This window comes from Nymphaea colorata, unplaced genomic scaffold (assembly GCF_008831285.2).
Source record: "Nymphaea colorata isolate Beijing-Zhang1983 unplaced genomic scaffold, ASM883128v2 scaffold0060, whole genome shotgun sequence".
Taxonomy (NCBI): domain Eukaryota; kingdom Viridiplantae; phylum Streptophyta; class Magnoliopsida; order Nymphaeales; family Nymphaeaceae; genus Nymphaea; species Nymphaea colorata.
In genome coordinates this window covers 27,501-48,240 of record NW_022204566.1, presented here as the reverse complement: position 1 = coordinate 48,240, position 20,740 = coordinate 27,501, and the positions used below count along the sequence as shown (strand labels likewise).

The 20,740-nt window shown below is 38.4% G+C and overlaps 1 protein-coding gene and 1 pseudogene across 1 annotated transcript; one reads left to right on the top strand and one right to left on the bottom strand.

Moving 5' to 3' along the window:
* The first annotated feature begins 1,387 nt into the window (after nucleotides 1–1,387).
* On the top strand, nucleotides 1,388–2,875 carry LOC116268032 (photosystem II CP47 reaction center protein-like; annotated as a pseudogene).
* A 3,050-nt stretch (nucleotides 2,876–5,925) lies between these two features.
* On the bottom strand, nucleotides 5,926–13,376 carry LOC126409306 (DNA-directed RNA polymerase subunit alpha-like). The gene has a single exon (XM_050075371.1). The coding sequence runs from the start codon at nucleotides 7,897–7,899 to the stop codon at nucleotides 6,874–6,876; it is 1,026 nt and encodes a 341-aa protein (XP_049931328.1). The 5' UTR covers nucleotides 7,900–13,376; the 3' UTR covers nucleotides 5,926–6,873.
* Nucleotides 13,377–20,740: the final 7,364 nt, after the last annotated feature.

Below are 20,740 nucleotides of genomic sequence, written 5' to 3'. Positions count from 1 at the left end.
TTATTACTTATATATTCCATATGGCGAAGGCATAGTCTTATTTTTTCTTCAAGTCAAATAAAAACTCATTGGCGCCGAGCGTGAGGAATGCTAGACGTTTGGTAAATTCTCCTCCGACCAGGATGAAAGATCCCATCGAAGCGGCTAATCCCATGCATATTGTATGTACGTCTGGTGGAACAATTTGCATAGCATCATAAATAGCTATTCCCGGTATTACCCATCCGCCGGGAGAATTTATAACAAATAGAGATCCCTGGTATATCTTCCATACTGAGATATACCATGAGACCAACAAGTTGATTCGAGATCTCGCTATCAACGCCTTGGCCTAAAAAAGTAATCTTTCTCGATGAAGTCGGTTGATTAGGAAAAATTGTATCCCGCAGAACCGTACACGCACCTTTCGATACATACGGTTCAAAAAAGTTCGAAAAAAAAATAATCAATGTGTCGATTCCAGACCTATTCTTTTTGAGTTTAGGCGTTTCCTGACGAAGGGGTTTATTTCATTTGCATTTCCACAAAAATTAGTTTGGTTTGCCTCCTAACCTACAAAAAGAATTCACTGAACATCTTTTTATTGATGTATTCTTTGATTGATGTATTGTTCATCGAATCCAATCGCGATGCCATTTCTTGTCCTGAATGGGCCTCTTCACTTATTTTAGGTTTATGCTCTACTCCGGGTAAAGATTCGCCGAATTCCATTTGCACATATAGGACAATGACCCCAGTACCACTTATTTTTCTTACGACTTTTTATGCCTCCACCAACCAAGTATTCGATGTATCATCACATTTATATTATTAGTGGTTTGAGATCACTCCTATGGTCTTATTTCTGATAGATGATAGAAGTTGTAATCAATATTACCCATTGGTATTTTCTGAACGGAGCCTGGATACTTCATTTTATTGTTCCAAGTCAACCATAGATATTCTAATTGATAAGAATATTTATCTTTCAAACGAATTGATCCATTTGCACATTCACGCTCCGAATTATTGAATTGATTGATGATTCAATCAATCTTCTTAGGCGAAAGAAGTATATCTCGATCAGGGAGAGAACGGGAAATCCCATATGACCCAATATGTCCGACAAGTCGCACTATATGTCAACCCAAACTGCATCTTCCTCTCCAGGACTCCGAAAAGGGACTTTTGGAACACCAATGGCTTACATTAAAGAAAACGGGTTAAGTACTATACTTCACTTTGATGTGGAAACGTACAATGGGTTTATTGTCCTCATAATATTTGTTTATCATATTTATACATAGATTGGAAGACTCATGTAGGAAGACAGAATGAAAAAAGAAAATCTAGGGACGGAGCGGATCCTTCGAATGATGAACAAGTATCTAATGGATTCACTAAAAAAATGGGACCAATCCCCCCATTGCTATTGGTACTTATCGGGTATAAAATAATTGCTTCTCTTGTCCTGCGAACAGAACGGAATTGTTCCATTTACTATCACCTGCGGCACGTAATAAATGTGAACCCTTGCACCGAGATAATCACTGAATGAGGTCCATAGCATAGTCTTTCCAATGTGACAAAGTTACATAGTGTCTATTTTCTTTGAGAGGGTATTCCATGGGTTGCCTTGGTATCGTGTTCATACGTCGTATTGAATGATCCTGTCGCTTGCTTCTGTCCATATAATGCATACAGCTCTAGTTTCTGGTTGGCCGGTTCTATGGCTCTATACGAATTAGCTGTTTGATCCCCTGATCCCGTTCTGATCCAATGTGGCGACAAGGTTGTTCGTTATACCCTTCATGACTCGTTAGGAAAACCAATTCATGGGCGTTGGAGTATACAGGAGGAAACTGAACCAATCCGGGTATTGGAGTTACAAGGTTGCCGGGCACACATTGTGTTTTCTGGCTTGTGCTTCTTGGCAGCTATCTGGCATTGGGTGTATTGGGATCTAGAAATATTCTGTGATGAACGTACTACGGGAAACCCTCTTGGATTTGCCCAAGATCTTGGAATCATTATTTTATCTGGGGTGCTGCTTGGTTGGTGCATTCATGTAACAGGTTGTATGGCCCTGGAATATGGGTGTCTGATCCTTATGGGCTAACCGGAAAAGTGCAACCTGTAAGTCCTTCATGGGGCGCGGAGGTTTGATCCTTTTGTTCCGGGGGGATAGCTCTCATCATATTGCAGCGGGCACCTTGGAATATAGCGGGTCTATTCCATCTTAGTGTTCGCCCGCCCCAACGTCTATACAAAGCATACGTATGGGCAATATTGAAACTGTGCTTTCCATAGTATCGCTGCTGTGTTTTGCAGCTTCGTTGTGCTGGAACTATGTGATGGTTCAGCGACTACTCCGATCGAATTATTGGTCCTACTCGTTACAGTGGATCAGGATATTCCAGCAAGAAATATATCGAAGAGTTAACGCCGGGCTAGCTGAAAATCTGAGTTATCGGAATCTTGGTCTAAAATCCCGAAAACTAGCTTTATGATATATCGGTAATAATCCGGCGAAAGGAGGATGTTCAGGCCGCTCAATGACAACGGGATGGAAAGCTGTTGGGTGGTAGACACCCTGTCTTAGAGATAAAGAGGGCATGAACTTTGTACGTCGTATGCCTACCTTCTTGAAACATTTCCGGTAGTTTGGTAGAGGAGACGGAATGTGAGAGCCGATGTCCTTAGAAGGGCAGAATCCAAGTAAGTGTCGAACAAGGGTGTACTGTTGAGTTCTATGGTGGTGAACTCGATGGAGTCAGTTAATGATCCTGCTACTGTGAAAAAATATCTAACGTGCCCAATGGGTGAAATTTTGAATTGGATCGCGCTACTTGAAATCCGATGGTGTTCGTAGTAGTCCAAGGGTTGGTTCACTTGACAGCTCGTTGCTTGCTTTTCTTTCGGCCACATTTGGCAGGTCTAGAACTGTTCAGAATGTTTTGCGGTATCGACCCAATTTAGATCCAAGTGGAATTTGGAACCTCCAAAAACTGGGGGATCCAACCAAGGAGACAAGTAGTCTGATACAACATTCTTCATAGTCTAGCCTATGTTCATATAGGTACTGGAAAATTAATTCGAATCATCACCTATACTCTTGACCTTTACTTGTCTGGGAATGATCCCAAAGAACAGGTATGAAGCTATAATTAAAACACGATCGAATCTATGGAAGCATGGTTTATACATTCCTGTGGTCTCGACCTGGGATAATATTTTGCTATCTTTTTCGAGAACCGCCTAAGTCCAAATAAAAAGAGAAATGATTTTCATTATCTCAATTGAAATGATGACCTCCGATGAGGAGGCACATTTCAATAGTCCCGGTTCCTCAATGGATCTCTAGTGTTGAGAGGGTTGCCCAAAGGCGGTATATAAGGCAACCCCGTAAAGCTACAAGTAAACCAGATATAAGAGGCGACTAGAGTGCAGTTTCCATTATAAGTGATTTCAAGACCACGATGGATCTACGATAAGATAGTTATTACAACGGAATCGTATACAAAGTCAACAGATCTCAAACAATGCACGGAAGGATTATGGCTACACAAACCATGAGGGTAGTTCCAGATCTGGCCAAACGGACTATTGTAGCGATTTATTAAAACCATGAATCGGAATATGGTAAAGTAGCCCCTGGATGGGGAACTACACCCTTATGGGTGTCGCAATGGCTCATTGCAGTATTCCTATCTATTATTGGAGATTTATAATTCTTCCGTTTACTGGATGGTATTCATTAAGTTAGGTCCAGAAGAACGGATAATCCTAACTTTCAATAAAAAAAGAATCACTTAGGATCGGATTCTAGGTCATCTCATTCGTTTGTAGTTCGACCGCGGAATCTTGTTTCGGTATTCCGGAATAGATGGTGACTGTTATACCATTGATAGTACAGAGAATAAGTCTGTCATCTCATCGAGAGAGATGGTTCTAGCCCGTCAGATAGTCAGTCTAGTACTGGACACGGACTATAGGAATAGATAAGAACTATTTAAACTATATTCAACCTACTATTCAACCTCGGACGGCCTCCAACTACTATATTTTTCATTAACTTCATGAGGTTTCAGAAATCGAACCACCTTTTCCTTCAGAACATGCTAGTGAGCTGAGCGAGGGACAGGACAAATATTCATGATTCTTAGTTATTATATCTGTCATTGAATAAGTGAATGATCAAACGAAAGTTCCTACCAGGAGAACTCTTTGGTTCTGTTTGTTCTTGGAATCATCGTGGTCTAGTAGGAATCGAGGTTCAATTGATCATAGGGTCCAACAAATATTCCTATCAAGTAATTCGTATGTATACGTATAAACAAAATAAAATAGGGTAAGAGAACATTCAAAGGCCTGTAACAATCAACATAGATGAGCCAACTGATATTGGCGCTATACACAAAGAAGAGATTAGTTGGTTCCCTCATTTATCTCGGAAAGATTGAATCAATGAAGTCTCTAAAAGGTTTCAAATCTTTCTTTCTATTGCACGTTGCAACCAGAACCAGTATTGGGTGTTTCGTGAGCCGTACGAGACAAATTCCATATACGTCTTAGAGGGAGTCCCTTCGCTTCGGTTCACCATCTCAATAAAGAATGATTGGTTCGAGGAGCGTCTCGAGATTCAAGCGATGCAGATGATAACAGTAAATATGTTCCTCCTCATTCAAATATTTCATGTCTAGGAGGGATCACACTACGCTTTTAGTACAAGTACTACGGGTTTGCTATGACTTTACTATCGCCCGACCGTCACAGAAGCTTTGCCTCTGTTCAATACATAATGACTGAAGCCAACTCGTTGGTTAATCGATCAGTCATCGATGGTCAGCAAGTATGATGGTTCTAATGATGATCCTGCACGTATTTCGTGTTTATCTCACAGGTGGTTTAAGAAACCACGTGAATTGACTTGGGTACGGGTGTAGTTGGCTGTGTACTGCATCCTTTGGGGTAACGGTTATCTTACCTTGGACCAAATTGGTATGGGCATCAAATGTAACTGTGTACCTGAGCACCCTATATGGATCCCCTTGGTAGAGTTATACGCGGAATGCTAGCGTGGGTCAATCCACTTGACCCGCTATAGTTACACACTTGTATACCTCTTCTTACCGCCGTATTATGTTAATGCACTTTCAATGATACGTAAGCAAGGTATTCAGGTCCTTTATAGAGAAGACAGAGCATAGGTATGTAATAGATCAATAATAATGTTGGGTAGGAACAAAAAAAAGTATGTATTTCAGCTAAATATGGATTGAAAAGAATAAGACATTATTGGATATTTCCCTTCAACCACGAAGTATTTTTATGATACGAACAGTTGAAGTGGATTTCGAGAGAGGATGATTATGGGAGTGTGGACTGAACTAGATGTCCAGCAAATATTACTGCCACATTGAATCATAACAAATGTCTCTTGCCAACCGCCGCCCCCCCTGCGGAGCAAGAGGATAGGCTGGTTCCTTTGAGGAGAATCTTTTCTATGATCAACCCGAATATTCATGTCATGATATAGGTTCGTAAGATCTAGTAGAAAAGTGATGTGGCAATGATCAGATATTTCTATCTATTCCACTCCATTATTTAACTTATAGTTAGGGAATGCATTCATCCCTGCATCGACCCGATCTGAATATATGGAGTGAAAACGGAGATCTAAGGAAATCGAGGCTAGACTTATAGTAACAAGTAAATCCTTTGTACGTAGAAACTCTAAAAAACAATATTGGCATCAATTACAAGGTATGAGACATCCAAAAAGCATTTGATCATGATCGATGTAACCTACTTGGGTATTGAGCATTTATTTGTACGAACATAGTTTCCTGGATGGCATATGGGATTTTATATGAATCCATTCATTCCTTTGATTATTGCTCGAGCTGGATGATGAAAAATCATCATGTCGGTCTCTTTCGGGGGATGGATCCATAAGAATTCACCTATCCCAATAACAAAGAAACCCGACTTGAATGATCCTGTATTAAGAGCAAAATTGGCTAAGGGGATGGGACATAATTATTATGGGGAACCGGCATGGCCTAATGATCTTTTATATATTTTTCCCGTAGTAATTCTAGGTACTATTGCATGTAACGTAGGTCTAGCGGTTCTAGAGCCATCAATGATTGGTGAACCGGCAGATCCATTTGCAACTCCTTTGGAAATATTACCCGAATGGTACTTCTTTCCCGTATTTCAAATACTCCGTACAGTACCCAATAAGTTATTGGGTGTTCTTTTAATGGTTTCGGTACCAGCGGGATTATTGACAGTACCCTTTTTGGAAAATGTTAATAAATTCCAAAATCCATTCCGTCGCCCAGTAGCTACAACAGTCTTTTTGATTGGTACGGCAGTAGCCCTTTGGTTAGGTATTGGAGCAACATTACCTATTGATAAGTCTCTAACTTTAGGTCTTTTTCAAATTAAAATAGATCTTGAAATACTAAGGTAAGGCGGGATATTACGTATGTATCTAGTTAGGCATACTTCAAAGTTTATCCTCCTAGATACATCTCTTTCATTTGATTATAGATCTATTCTGAAGAATCCACGAATACAGACTATGCTGAAGATTCAAAACAGACTTTGTTTTTGTTTCTTCTTTTTTCGTTAGTGTGTATATTTTAGTGTGTATATTGATTATATATTACAAATTATTATTCAATTCGAATTGAATAATAATTTGTAATATATAGGAAGAATAATTATAGTATAATTTTATAGTTAGTTTAGTTATAAAAAATAAGAAATAAGATAAAGATAAGAAAATAATAGAAATTTTATTTCATTATTTTCTAGTTAATAAATAGTCTTTCATTTATAATTTTTTCATTTCGTGCTTTCATTCGAAATGAAAAAAAAATTTCAACGGGATTCAAACTGAGTTGAATTTTTAAGCAAGTCGATTGTGAAACCCTTCTGTAGAATGTCGAATATTTGTTTTACGTCTTCTACGCGAAAATGCTCAATTCTCATAAGATCTTCTTGACTTTTACTCAAAAGGTCCAGCAATGTATGTATATTAGACCTTTTGAGACAGTTATAAGTCCTAGGAGGCAATTCTAATTGATCAATAAAAATACGTTTCAATATGATTTCTCTTTTCATATTATCCAATCCATCATCAAAGGTAAAAAAGGGCACACTAGCCCTTTTTTGATTGTCCTCCATATTTCTATTTATGTCCTGTTCCTCCGCATGTAAAAAAGGAATAAATAAATCGATCAAATTACGAGAAGCTTCATAAAGCGCTTCCTTAGGAGTTAAACTTCCATTCGTCCATATTTCAAGAAAAAGTATCTCTTGTTTCTCATTCCCATTCCCATAAGAATGAATACTATGATTCGCATTTCGAACAGGCATGGATACAGCATCTATAGGATAGCTTCCGTCTTGATAGTTATTTGGGGTTCTCGTACAATATCCACGACCCCTCTCAATTTTTAATTCAATGCACAAATCAACCGGTTCCGTTAGGACAGCTATATGCTGTGTAGTATCAACTATTTCTACAGAAGGTGGTGAGATGATATCTTGAGCAGTTACGTGTCTAGGGCCCCTGACATAGATAGATGCGTCGAGAGTTCCGTACAGATCACTTCTAAATACAATTTTTTTCAAATTCATTAAAATTTCATGGACTGATTCTTCAATACCTACTATCGTAGAATATTCATGTGGTACCTTATCAGATTTTGCGCGCGTAATACATGTTCCTTCTAGTTCTCCAAGTAAAGCCCTTCGCATCGCGATACCGATTGTATCGGCTTGACCCTTCATAAGTGGGGATAAAACGAAACGACCATAATAAAGGCGTTTGCTGTCTGCTCTTGATTCAACACACTTCCACTGTAGCGTCCGAGTGGATACTGGTACTTCCTCCCGAACCATACTAATATAATATTATTTGATGAGATCATTTAATTATTTATTTCTCTTGGATTGGAATCTTTTCCATTTTTATTTCTAAACGCGCCTTTTTTTTGGCGGTCTACATCCATTATGCGGCATAGGGGTTACGTCACGTACAAAATTTAATAGTATACCACTTCTACGAATCGCTCGTAATGCTGCATCTCTCCCGAGACCGGGACCCTTTATCATGACTTCTGCTCGTTGCATACCCTGGTCTACTACCGCACGAATAGCATTTCCTGCTGCGGTTTGAGCAGCAAATGGGGTACCCCTTCTTGTGCCCTTGAATCCACAGGTACCCGCAGAAGACCAAGAAACGACCCGACCTTGTGGGTCTGTAACAGTAACAATAGTATTGTTGAAACTCGCTTGAACATGAATAACTCCTATTGGTGTTCTACACCCACTCTTACGTGAACTAATACGGCTATTTCTACGTGAACCAATTCTTGGTATAGGTTTTGTCATATTCTATTTGCCATCTCATAAATATGAGTCAGAGATATACGGATATATCCATTTCATGTGAAAACAAATTCTTTATTTATTTGTACATTAGGTCTCTTAGAAAGTGAAGTTCTTTTTTTTTTATAAATATTATCCCTGTCTCTGTTTATGTTTCGGATTAGAACAAATTACTATAATTCGTCCTCGCCTACGGATCAGTCGACATTTTTCACAAATCTTACGAACAGAAGCTCTTATTTTCATATTTGTTGTTCCTTAATTCCGAATCTACTCTTTGAAAGAAAATAAGTCTCTTTTCTTTAATTCACCTTAAGTTAGTGTTTGAGCCTTAAAATTTATCCCCATGAAAATTTAAATACCTAATCGTTTGAATCTTTATTGCGAAGTCTATAAATTATACGTCCCCTTGTTGAATCATAACGGCTGACTTCTATTTTTACTCTATCTCCTGGTAGTATTCGTATAAAACTACGTCGTATCCGCCCTGAAACATAACCTAGAACCAGGTCTTCGTTATCTAAGCGAACCCAGAACATGCCATTGGGAAGTGATTCAGTAATTAAACCTTCATGGATCAATTTTTGTTCTTTCATTCCAGGTAACCTCCTTGAAGTATTAACTAATGTAGGAGGAGTGACATTAGACAACCCACCTCTACTCTCTTTTTCATAAATAGGAAGTTACGTATCAAATTCGTATACCAGATGGATCACCTCACCATATATAAAACAAAATTTCTCCTCCAATTCTTTCTAGTCGAGCTTCTCGATCTGTCATTATACCCCTAGAAGTAGAAAGAATTACAACCCCTATCCCGCCTGAAATCCTAGGAATTCGTTGAGAGTTGGAATAGATTCGCAGACCTGGTCTGCTGATACGCTTTAAAATATTTCTATGTGCTCTTTTCCTATTTCTTCTATGTCGTAGGGTTAAAACCAAGAAATCCTTGTTGTTTTCCCGGTGCTTCCTAACATTTTCGATAAAACCCTCTCGTAGAAGTATTTTCACAATGTTTTCGGTAATATTAGTGGATGGTATTCGAACTGTTCCTTTTTTATCCATGTCAGCATTTCTTATATAAGTTATTATATCGGCAATAGTGTCTCTACCCATGACGAACTATCATTTTTTTTTTGCTTTGATATAATCAACATGTTTCTTTTTTTATTTTTCATTAAAGGTATATGCCTGAGACATAATCTACTAATTTATCCATTTCAAAGACCCTACTACCCATTGTCTCGTCTACTAGCGTTCATTATTTATAATACTTCGGGAGCTAATGAGACTATCTTAGTGAAATTTAACTGTCTCAATTCACGAGCAATCGAACCAAAAACTCGGGTGCCTTTTGGATTTCCTTCTTGATCAATGACAACTGCTGCATTGTCATCATACCGGATTATCATACCGTTGTCGCGCTTGAGTTCTTTACATGTACGTACAATTACAGCTCTGATTACTTCTGATCTTTCCAGGGGCATATTTGGCACTGCTTCTTTGATTACAGCAACAATAACGTCACCGATATGAGCATATCGGTAATTACTAGCTCCTATGATTCGAATACACATCAATTTTCGAGCTCCGCTGTTGTCCGCTACATTCAAAAAGGTCTGAGGTTGAATCATCTTTCTTTTATTTGAGTTCTTTCAATGCAAGAGGCGAGGGGGAAAAGAAAATTTTCTGTCCAGAAATAAGTAAACCAGCGATTATAGATTATATTTTTCATCATTCATAAATATCCCTTTGGTCCGATATCCCTATTCCGCAATAACGAATTTTGTTCGTATAGGCATTTTGCGCGCCGCTATTTCCATAGCGGCTCTGGCTACGGTTTCTGATACTCCGCCCATTTCATAAAGTATTCGATCCGGTTTAACGACGGATACCCAATATTCAGGAGATCCCTTCCCCGAACCCATACGTGTTTCCGCGGGTCTTAGTGTAACGGGTTTGTCGGGGAATATACGTACCCATATTTTTCCGCCACGACGGGCATATCGTGTCATTGCGCGGCGCCCTGCTTCTATTTGTCTAGATGTGATCCAAGCGGGTTCAAGTGCCTGAAGCGCATATTTACCGAAACAAATACGATTGCCCCGATAAGATACTCCTTTCATTCTTCCTCTATGTTGTTTACGAAACCTGGTTCTTTTGGGGTTATAGTTGATGGTAGTGTCTCAATTCCATCTCTACTACAGAACCGGACATGAGAGTTTCTTCTCATCCAGCTCCTCGCGAATGAAACGATAAATAAACAATAAATAATATTAGGATTATTTAATGGATGAAATTTCGCGGGCGAATATTTACTCTTTTATATTTATCTGCTTTATTCGTAGGGTCGCTCCATAACCTCTTCGAAGAAATCAGTTCGTTCCCGGCGCGTTCCGCCATCCCGTCCAGTGAATCATTAGGATTCGTTTTCAATCGAATCCTCCGCAGTCACAGGTTCCGTCGTTCCCATAGCTTCTCCTCCATTAATGTCGAGGTCTGAATTCTGCAATGGAGCTTCTAATTTAATCTGTCCCTGAGTCAATCTCCTCAGTCTCTATCGACTCAATGCTCTTTATTTTTTGAAATCTATCTCAATTATAGATGAATTGAATTATATTATAGTATATGATGCCTTATCACATTGCCCTTTCTAAGATGATTCATAGACCATACATATTGGAATAATATATCATTTCTTTTCCCCTTCTCTCTTTCTCTCATCCTTCCATTCATCCGCATCCCTCTATTTTGGTTTCACAACTTACACAATCAATCAAGATTCATTTTTACTTTATTGAAAAAGGATTTCAGTTGCTACAAATATATGATTATTATCTCATATAATGACCGATTCCTTGGATCTTGAGAATACGAAGCAATGAGCTGGTTATTAATTTATATTTATATTAGGTAGGGTCCAATTCTTTCTTTTAGTCCCAACGAGTCACACACTAAGCATAGCAATTCTATCATATCAAAGTGGTAAATCGAATTGTTATTCAAACATATATAATTGATCCGTTTTGACTAAACGGAAAAAGACCTAAACTAAATTGAGTTTTTTGCCCTGTCCATGGATAAGTATCCATGAATAGAATCGCAAGAAAAGGAGCCATTACTCTTCATCCAAAAATATCCAAATTTTTATCCCTAATACTCCATAGATAGTTCGAACTGGATAGGAACAATAATCAATTTTCACTCGAATGGTCTGTAGGGGAACCCTACCTTCTCTAATCCATTCAACGCGGGCAATTTCGTTTCCATTGAGACGTCCTGCAATTTGTACCTGAATTCCCTTTGCATCCGCTTGTTCAGCTAATTCAATAGCTTTTTTCATTGCCTTTCTAAAGGAAACTCTATTCTTTAATTGCAGAGCGATATATTCTGCAAGAATATTAGGTTGCCCGTAAGGTCTTGCAACTCTTGCGATAGCAATGTTGAGTCTTCGGTTCACAGAATGAAAGCTTTTTTGTACATTAGTCTGTAATTCTTCGATTCCTCGGGCTCGACCCTCTATTAACATATTGGCGAATCCAATATGAATTATGACTTGGATCAAATCGATTCTTTTTTTAATATCTATACGTGCAATTCCTTCAAAACCTGAGGATATTCTCATATGTTTTTGTACATAATTCTTGATACAATCCCGTATTTTTTCATCTTCCTGGAGACCTTTGGAATAATTTTTTGGTTGTGCGAACCAAAAGGAACGATGACTTTGGGTTGTACCAAGTCTGAAACCAAGTGGATTTATTTTCTGTCCCATATCTACCTACCAATATTCTCTTTCTAAACTAAAAGTCATGTTTTGAAAATCAAATATTTTTTAAATTGAAGTTAGGTCTTTCGCTCAATACAATAGTTATATGACAGGTGGGTCTTTTTATTGGGTAACTACGTCCCCGAGCTCGCGGTTTTAACCTTTTGACGATAACACCTTCGTTGACTTCGGCTTTACTAATAAATAAATCAGCTTCTTTCAAACCCCTATTGTGACTAGCATTTGCTGCTGCGGAATAAACTAATTTGAAAATGGGGTAACATGCTCGATAAGGCATGAGTTCCAGTATCATAAGTGTTTGCTCATAGGAGCAACCGCGAATTTGATCAATTACCCTTCGTGCTTTTTGAGCAGACATACCTATATGTCGAGCTAAAGCTCGTATTTCTGTACCCGAGGTCTTCTTTATCATAGTCATAGGGTTTTACCTCACACACACCAATAAAAATAAGAATAAATCATGAGAGCACTTATTTAACTTTTGATTACATTAATACATTAACTATATTAATATTATCATTATCGCCGAGATCTATTATCGTTTCTCGCGTGTCCCCGGAAAGTCAGAGTAGGCGCGAATTCTCCCAATTTGTGACCCACCATACGCTCCGTTATATAAATAGGTAAATGCTCCTTTCCGTTATGAACAGCAATTGTATGACCGACCATTGCAAATATAATGGTCGATGCTCGGGACCAAGTTACTATTATACTTCTTTCCTCTGCCTTGTTGAGCTTCTCAATTTTACTTAATAAGTGATTAGCCACAAAAGGATTTTTTTTAGATGAACGGGCCACAAGTGATTACTCCCCCTTCTTTTCATTTTTTCATTTTGTGAAGACGAAAAAACCAATTTGATTTAATTTTACATCATTCATTATTTTTTCTTTCTCTTTCTATTTACGGCGACGAAGAATAAAAATATCACTATATTTATTCCTTTTCCTACTCCTTCTTCCAAGCGCGGGATAACCCCAAGGAGTTGTGGGTTTTTTTCTACCAATCGGGGCCCTCCCTTCACCACCTCCATGGGGATGGTCTACAGGGTTCATAACTACTCCTCTTACTACAGGACGCTTACCTAGCCAACATTTAGATCCGGCTCTACCCAAACTTTTCTGGTTCGCCCCGACATTACCCACTTGTCCGACTGTTGCTGAGCAGTTTTTGGATATCAAACGAACCTCTCCAGATGGTAATCTTAATGTGGCCGATTTACCCTCTTTTGCAATCAGTTTCGCTACAGCACCTGCTGCTCTAGCTAATTGTCCACCCTTTCCAAGTGTTATTTCTATGTTATGTATGGCCGTGCCTAAGGGCATATCGGTTGAAGTAGATTCTTCTTTTTGATCAATCAAAACCCCTTCCCAAACTGTACAAGCTTCTTCCAAAGCATACGGCTTTCTGGATGTAGATGATGATATCTAGACAGATGGATCTTATATGAATCGTATGATGAAGTACCACATGAGTGGATATATAGGAATCCAAATCTGCCGAATCACTCATGCTACGATCTTCTACATCCTAGGTCTCCCCATTCCGTCATCTGGCTTATGTTCTTCATGTAGCACTCAGACCGAATGACTCTATGAAATTACGTCGATACTTCCATTCCACATATTACGGGTAACGTAGGAGACATCTCTATTTTTCCCCCGGGGGATCTTTAGAATTACCACTGCTTAGCTTTCAATTCGCCTCTGACCATCAAATGAAATGTGAATAACCCATCCTCCTCTCTTTGAAACAAGGGGCGCTTCCGGTTCTATCCGTGCTTCAAACAATTTTGTCTTCTCCATATTACCATATCTCTAGAGTCAATAATTTTATATGAGGAACCACTGAACTCAATCACCTGCTGCCGTTACTCTTCAGTTTTCTGTTGAGGTCTATCCCGTAGAGGTACTCAAATTGGATCAGTGATCGATTTCTAGGTTTTGTCGTAAACCTAATTGGTTACTTCCAATTACGTAAATCAATAGTTCAAACCGCACTCAAAGGTAGGGCATTTCCCATTGATATAGGAACTTCTGTACCAGAAACAATGGTATCTCCAATTATAGCCCCTCTGGGATGTAAAATATATCTCTTCTCACCATCCCCATAGTGTATGAGACAAATGTATGCATTTCGATTAGGGTCGTATTCTATGGTTACGATTCTACCAGATATGTCTTTTGCATTCCGTCGAAAATCGATTTTACGGTATAGACGCTTATGACCTCCCCCTCTATGCCTTGCGGTAATGATTCCTCTGGCATTACGACCTTTACCACAACGATGCTGTCCATAGATCAAATTTGTTCGTGGATTGGATTTCGCTTGACTGTCTACGGCTCCTTTGCGTGTGCTAGGGGTAGAAGTTTTGTATAAATGTATGGCCATGTTATTAAGTATTTATTTTTTTTTATTTAAGTTCTTTTCTCTATAAGAGGTGGAATAGAATAACCCGGTTGAAGCGTAATGATCATACGTCTGTAATGCATTGTATGTCGCATAATAGGTCCCATTCTTCTACCCTTTCCCGGGAGTCGATGGCTATTCATAGCTACTACCTTGACACCAAAGAAGAGTTCGATCCAATGCTTTATTTCTGTCCTAGTTGATCCTGATTCGACATTAGAAGTATATTGATTGTTCCCCAATAACCGAATACTTTTTTCTGTAAATACTGCATATTTGATTCCATCCATAAATCCATTTTCTTCCCTATGAGTTCCAGTATCTATAAGAATTAGAATTCTTACCGTTTCTACCGTTTCTATCTTATTCTTATAGTATGAATATACCAATTAGTTATCTATGGATGATGAGATTCCGTTGATACGGAGCCAATTCTATTATTGAACGTTCCAATTCGCGTGCATCCAGCAGGAATTGAACCTACGAATTTGCCAATTATGAGTTGGGCGCTTTAACCATTCAGCCATGGATGCTTCGCGGAGACTCGTCATCAACGGGGGCTGTCTTTGTGTAAGTGGATTTCAATTGAAATATAATCTTTCGTTTAGGAGAAATCAATGAAACGGCATCAATTCAAATCCTGTATTTTGGAATTGAGAGAGATATTGAGAGAGATCAAGAATTCTCGCTATTTCTTAGATTCATGGACCAAATTCGATTCAGTGGTGTCTTTCACTCACATTTTTTTCCACCAAGAACGTTTTGTGAAACTCCTTGGCCCCCAAACTTGGAGTGTCCTGCTTTCACGTGATTCACAGGGTTCAACAAGCAATCGATATTTCACTTTCACGATCAAAGGTGTAGTACTGCTTGTAGTAGCGGTCCTTATATATCGTATTAACAATCGAAATATGGTCGAAAGAAAAAATCTCTATTTGATGGGGCTTCTTCCTATACCTATGAATTCCATTGGACCCAGAAATGATACATTGGAAGAATCTTTTTGGTCTCCCAATATCAATAGGTTGATTGTTTCGCTCCTGTATCTTCCAAAAGGGAAAAAGATCTCTGAGAGTTGTTTCATGGATCCGAAAGAGAGTACTTGGGTCCTCCCAATAACTAAAAAGTGTATCATGCCTGAATCTAACTGGGGTTCGCGGTGGTGGAGGAACTGGATCGGAAAAAAGAGGGATTCTAGTTGTAAGATATCTAATGAAACAGTAGCTGGAATTGAGATCTCATTCAAAGAGAAAGATATCAAATATCTGGAGTTTCTTTTTGTATCCTATATGGATGATCCGATCCGCAAGGACCATGGTTGGGAATTGTTTGATCGTGTTTCTCCGAGGAAGAAGCGAAACATAATCAATTTGAATTCGGGACAGCTATTCGAAATCTTAGCGAAACACTTGATTTGTTATCTCATGTCTGCTTTTCGTGAAAAAAGACCAATTGAAGTGGAGGGTTTCCTCAAACAACAAGGAGCTGAGGCAACTATTCCATCAAATGATATTGAGCATGTTTCCCATCTCTTCTCGAGAAACAAGTGGGATATTTCTTTGCAAAATTGTGCTCAATTTCATATGTGGCAATTCCACCAAGATCTCTTCGTTAGTTGGGGGAAGAATCAGCACGAATCGGATTTTTTGAGGAACGTATCGAGAGAGAATTTGATTTGGTTAGACAATATGTGGTTGGTAAACAAGGATCGGTTTTTTAGCAAGGTACGGAATGTATCGTCAAATATTCAATATGATTCCACAAGATCTATTTTCGTTCAAGTAACGGATTCTAGCCAATTGAAAGGATCTTCTGATCAATCCAGAGATCATTTCGATTCCATTAGGAATGAGGATTCGGAATATCACACATTGATCAATCAAACAGAGATTCAGCAACTAAAAGAAAGATTGATTCTTTGGGATCCTTCCTCTCTTCAAACGGAACGAACAGAGATAGAATCAGATCGATTCCCGAAATACCCTTCTGGATATTCCTCAATGTCCCGGCTATTCACGGAACGTGAAAAGCAGATGAATAATCATCTGTTTCCGGAAAAAATCGAAGAATTTCTTGGGAATCCTACAAGATCAATTCGTTCTTTTTTCTCCGACAGATGGTCAGAACTTCATCTGGTTTCGAATGCTACTGAGAGGTTCACTAGAGATCAGAAATTGTTGAAGAAACAACAAGATGTTTTTTCTTTTGTCCCTTCCAGGCGATCGGAAAAGAAAGAAATGGTTGATATATTCAAGATAATTACGTATTTACAAAATACCGTCTCAATTCATCCTATTTCATCAGATCGGGGATGTGATATGGTTCCGAAGGATGAACCGGATATGGACAGTTCTAATAAGATCTCATTCTTGAACAAAAACCCATTTTGTGATTTATTCCATCTATTCCATGACCGGAACAAAGGGAGATACACGTTGCACCACGATTTTGAATCAGAAGAGAGATTTCAAGAAATGGCAGATCTATTCACTCTATCAATAACCGAGCCTGATCCGGTGTATCATAAGGGATTTGCCTTTTCTATTGATTCCTACGGGTTGGATCAAAAAAAATTCTTGAATGAGGTATTCAACTCCAGGGATGAATCGAAAAAGAACTCTTTATTGGTTCTACCTCATATTTTTGATGAAGAGAATGAATCTTTTTATCGAAGGATCAGAAAAAAATGGGTCCGGATCTCCTGCAGGAATGGTTTGGAAGATCCAAAACCCAAAATAGTGGTATTTGCTAGCAACAACATAATGGAGGCAGTCAATCAATATAGATTGATCCGAAATCTGATTCAAATCCAATATAGCACCTATGGGTACATAAGAAATCTATCGAATAGATTCTTTTTAATGAATAGATCCGATCGCAACTTCGAATATGGAATTCAAAGGGATCAAATAGGAAATGATACTCTGAATCATATAACTATAATGAAATATATGATCAACCAACATTTATCGAATGTGAAAAAGAGTCAGAAGAAATGGTTCGATCCTCTTATTTCTCGAACCGAGAGATCCATGAATCGGGATCCTAATGCATATAGATACAAATGGTCCAATGGGAGCAAGAATTTCCAGGAGCATTTGGAGCATTTCGTTTCTGAACAGAAGAACCGTTTTCAAGTGGTGTTCGATCGATTACGTATTAATCAACATTCGATTGATTGGTCCAAGGTTATCGACAAACAAGATTTGTCTAAGTCACTTCATTTCTTTTTGTCCAAGTCACTTCTCTTTTTGTCTAAGTCACTTACTTTTTTCTTTGTGAGTATCGGGAATATCCCCATTCATAGGTCCGAGATCCACATCTATGAATTGAAAGGTCCGAATGATCAACTCTGCAATCAGTTGTTAGAATCAATAGGTGTTCAAATCGTTCATTTGAATAAATTGAAACCCTTCTTATTGGATGATCATGATACTTCCCAAAGATCGAAATTCTTGATCAATGGGGGAACAATATCAGCATTTTTGTTCAATAAGATACCAAAGTGGATGATTGACTCACTCCATACTAGGAATAATCGCAGGAAATTCTTTGATAACACCGATTCCTATTTCTCAATGATATCCCACGATCGGGACAATTGGCTGAATCCCGTGAAACCATTTCATAGAAGTTCATTGATATCTTCTTTTTATAAAGCAAATCTACTTCGATTCTTGAATAATCCACATCACTTCTGCTTCTATTCTAACAAAAGATTCCCTTTTTATGCGGAAAAGACCCGTATCGATAATTATGATCTTACATATGGACAATTCCTCCATATCTCGTTCATCCGCAACAAGATATTTTCTTTGTGCGTCGGTAAAAAAAAACATGTTTTTTTGGAGAGAGATACTATTTCACCAATCGAGTCACAGGTATCTGACATATTCATACCTAACGATTTTCCACAAAGTGGTGACGAAACGTATAACTTGTACAAATCTCAGCCTCTTTCAACTTATTGTCAGCCTCTTTCAGATATGAATCTATCTGATTCAGAAGGGAAGAACTTGCATCAGTATCTCAGTTTCAATTCAAACATGGGTTTGATTCACACTCCATGTTCTGAGAAAGATTTACCATCCGCAAAAAAACGGAATCTTTGTCTAAAGAAATGCGTTGAGAAACGGCAGATGTATAGAGCCTTTCAACGAGATAGTGCTTTTTCAAATCTCTCAAAATGGAATCTGTTCCAAACGTATATGCCATGGTTCCTTACTTCGGCAGGGTGCAAATATATAAATTTCATCCTTTTAGATACTTTTTCAGACCCATTGCCGATACTAAGTAGCAGTCACAAATTTGTATCCTTTTTTTATGATATTATGCATGGATCAGATATATCATGGTCAATTCTTCAGATTCCATTGTGGGCGATTCTTCCACGATGGAATCTGATAAGTGAGATTTCGAGTAAGTGTTTACAGAATCTTCTTCTGCCCGAAGAAATGATTCATCGAAATAATGAGTCACCCGTTCCATTGAAGTGGACACATCTGAGATCACCAAATGCTCGGGAGTTCCTCTATTCAATCCTTTTCCTTCTTCTTGTTGCTGGATATCTCGTTCGTACGCATCTTCTCTTTATTTCCCGAGTCTCTAGTGAGTTACAGACAGAGTTAGAAAAGATCAAATCTTTGATGATTCCATCATACATGATTGAGTTGCGAAAACTTCTGGATAGGTATCCTCCACCTGAACTGAATTCTTTCTGGTTAAAGAATCTCTTTCTAGTTGCTCTGGAACAATTAGGAGATTCTCTGGAAGAAATACGGAGTTCTGCTTCTGGTGGCAACATGCTATTGAGTGGTGGTCCCACTTATGGGGTCAAATCAATACGTTCTAAGAAGAAAGATTTGAATATCAATCTCATCGATATCATCTATCTCATAAGTATCATACCAAATCCCATCAATTCAATCACTTTTTCGAGAAATACGAGACATCTAAGTCGTACAAGTAAAGAGATCTATTCATTGATAAGAAAAAACGTGAACAGTGATTGGATTGATGATCAAATAGAATCCTGGGTCGCGAACAGTGATTGGATTGATGATGCAGAAAGAGAATTCTTAGTTCAGTTCTCCACCTTAACGACAGAAAAAAGGATTGATCAAATTCTATTGAGTCTGACTCATAGTGATCATTTATCAAAGAATGACTCTGGTTATCAAATGATTGAACAACCGGGATCCATTTACTTACGATACTTAGTTGACATTCAAAAAAGGTATCTAATGAATTATGAGTTCAATAGATCCTGTTTAGCAGAAAGACGGATATTCCTTGCTCATTATCAGACAATTACTTATTCACAAACCCCGTGTGGGGCTAATAGTTCTCATTTCCCATCTCATGGAAAACCCTTTTCGCTCCGCTTAGCCCTACCCCCTTCTAGGGGTATTTTAGTGATAGGTTTTATAGGAACTGGACGATCATATTTTGTCAAATACCGAGTGACAAACTCCTATGTTCCCTTCATTACGGTATTTCCGAACAAGTTCCTGGATGACAATCAAGGTTATCTTATTGATGATATCGATATTGAGGATCGTGACGATATCGATATTGATGATCGTGACGATGATGACCTTGATACGGAGCTGCTAACTATGCCGAATGTGCTAACTATGTATATGACGCCGAAAATAGACCAATTTGAGATCACCCTTCCATTAGAATTAGCAAAAGCAATGTCTCCTTGCATAATATGGATTCCAAACATTCATGATCTTTATGTGAATGAGTCGAATTACTTATCCCTCGGTCTATTAGTGAACCATCTCCCCAGGGATTGTGAAAGATGTTCCACTAGAAATATTCTTGTTATTGCTTCGACTCATATTCCCCAAAAAGTGGATCCCGCTCTAATAGCTCCGAATAAATCAAATACATGCATTAAGATACGAAGGCTTCTTATTCCACAACAACGAAAGCACTTTTTCATTCTTTCATATACTAGGGGATTCCGCTTGGAAAAGAAAATGTCCCATACTAATGGATTCGGATCCATAACCATGGGTTCCAATGCACGAGATCTTGTAGCACTTACCAATGAGGTCCTATCAATTAGTATTACACAAAAGAAATCAATTATAGACACTAATACAATTAGATCAGCTCTTCATAGACAAACTTGGGATTTGCGA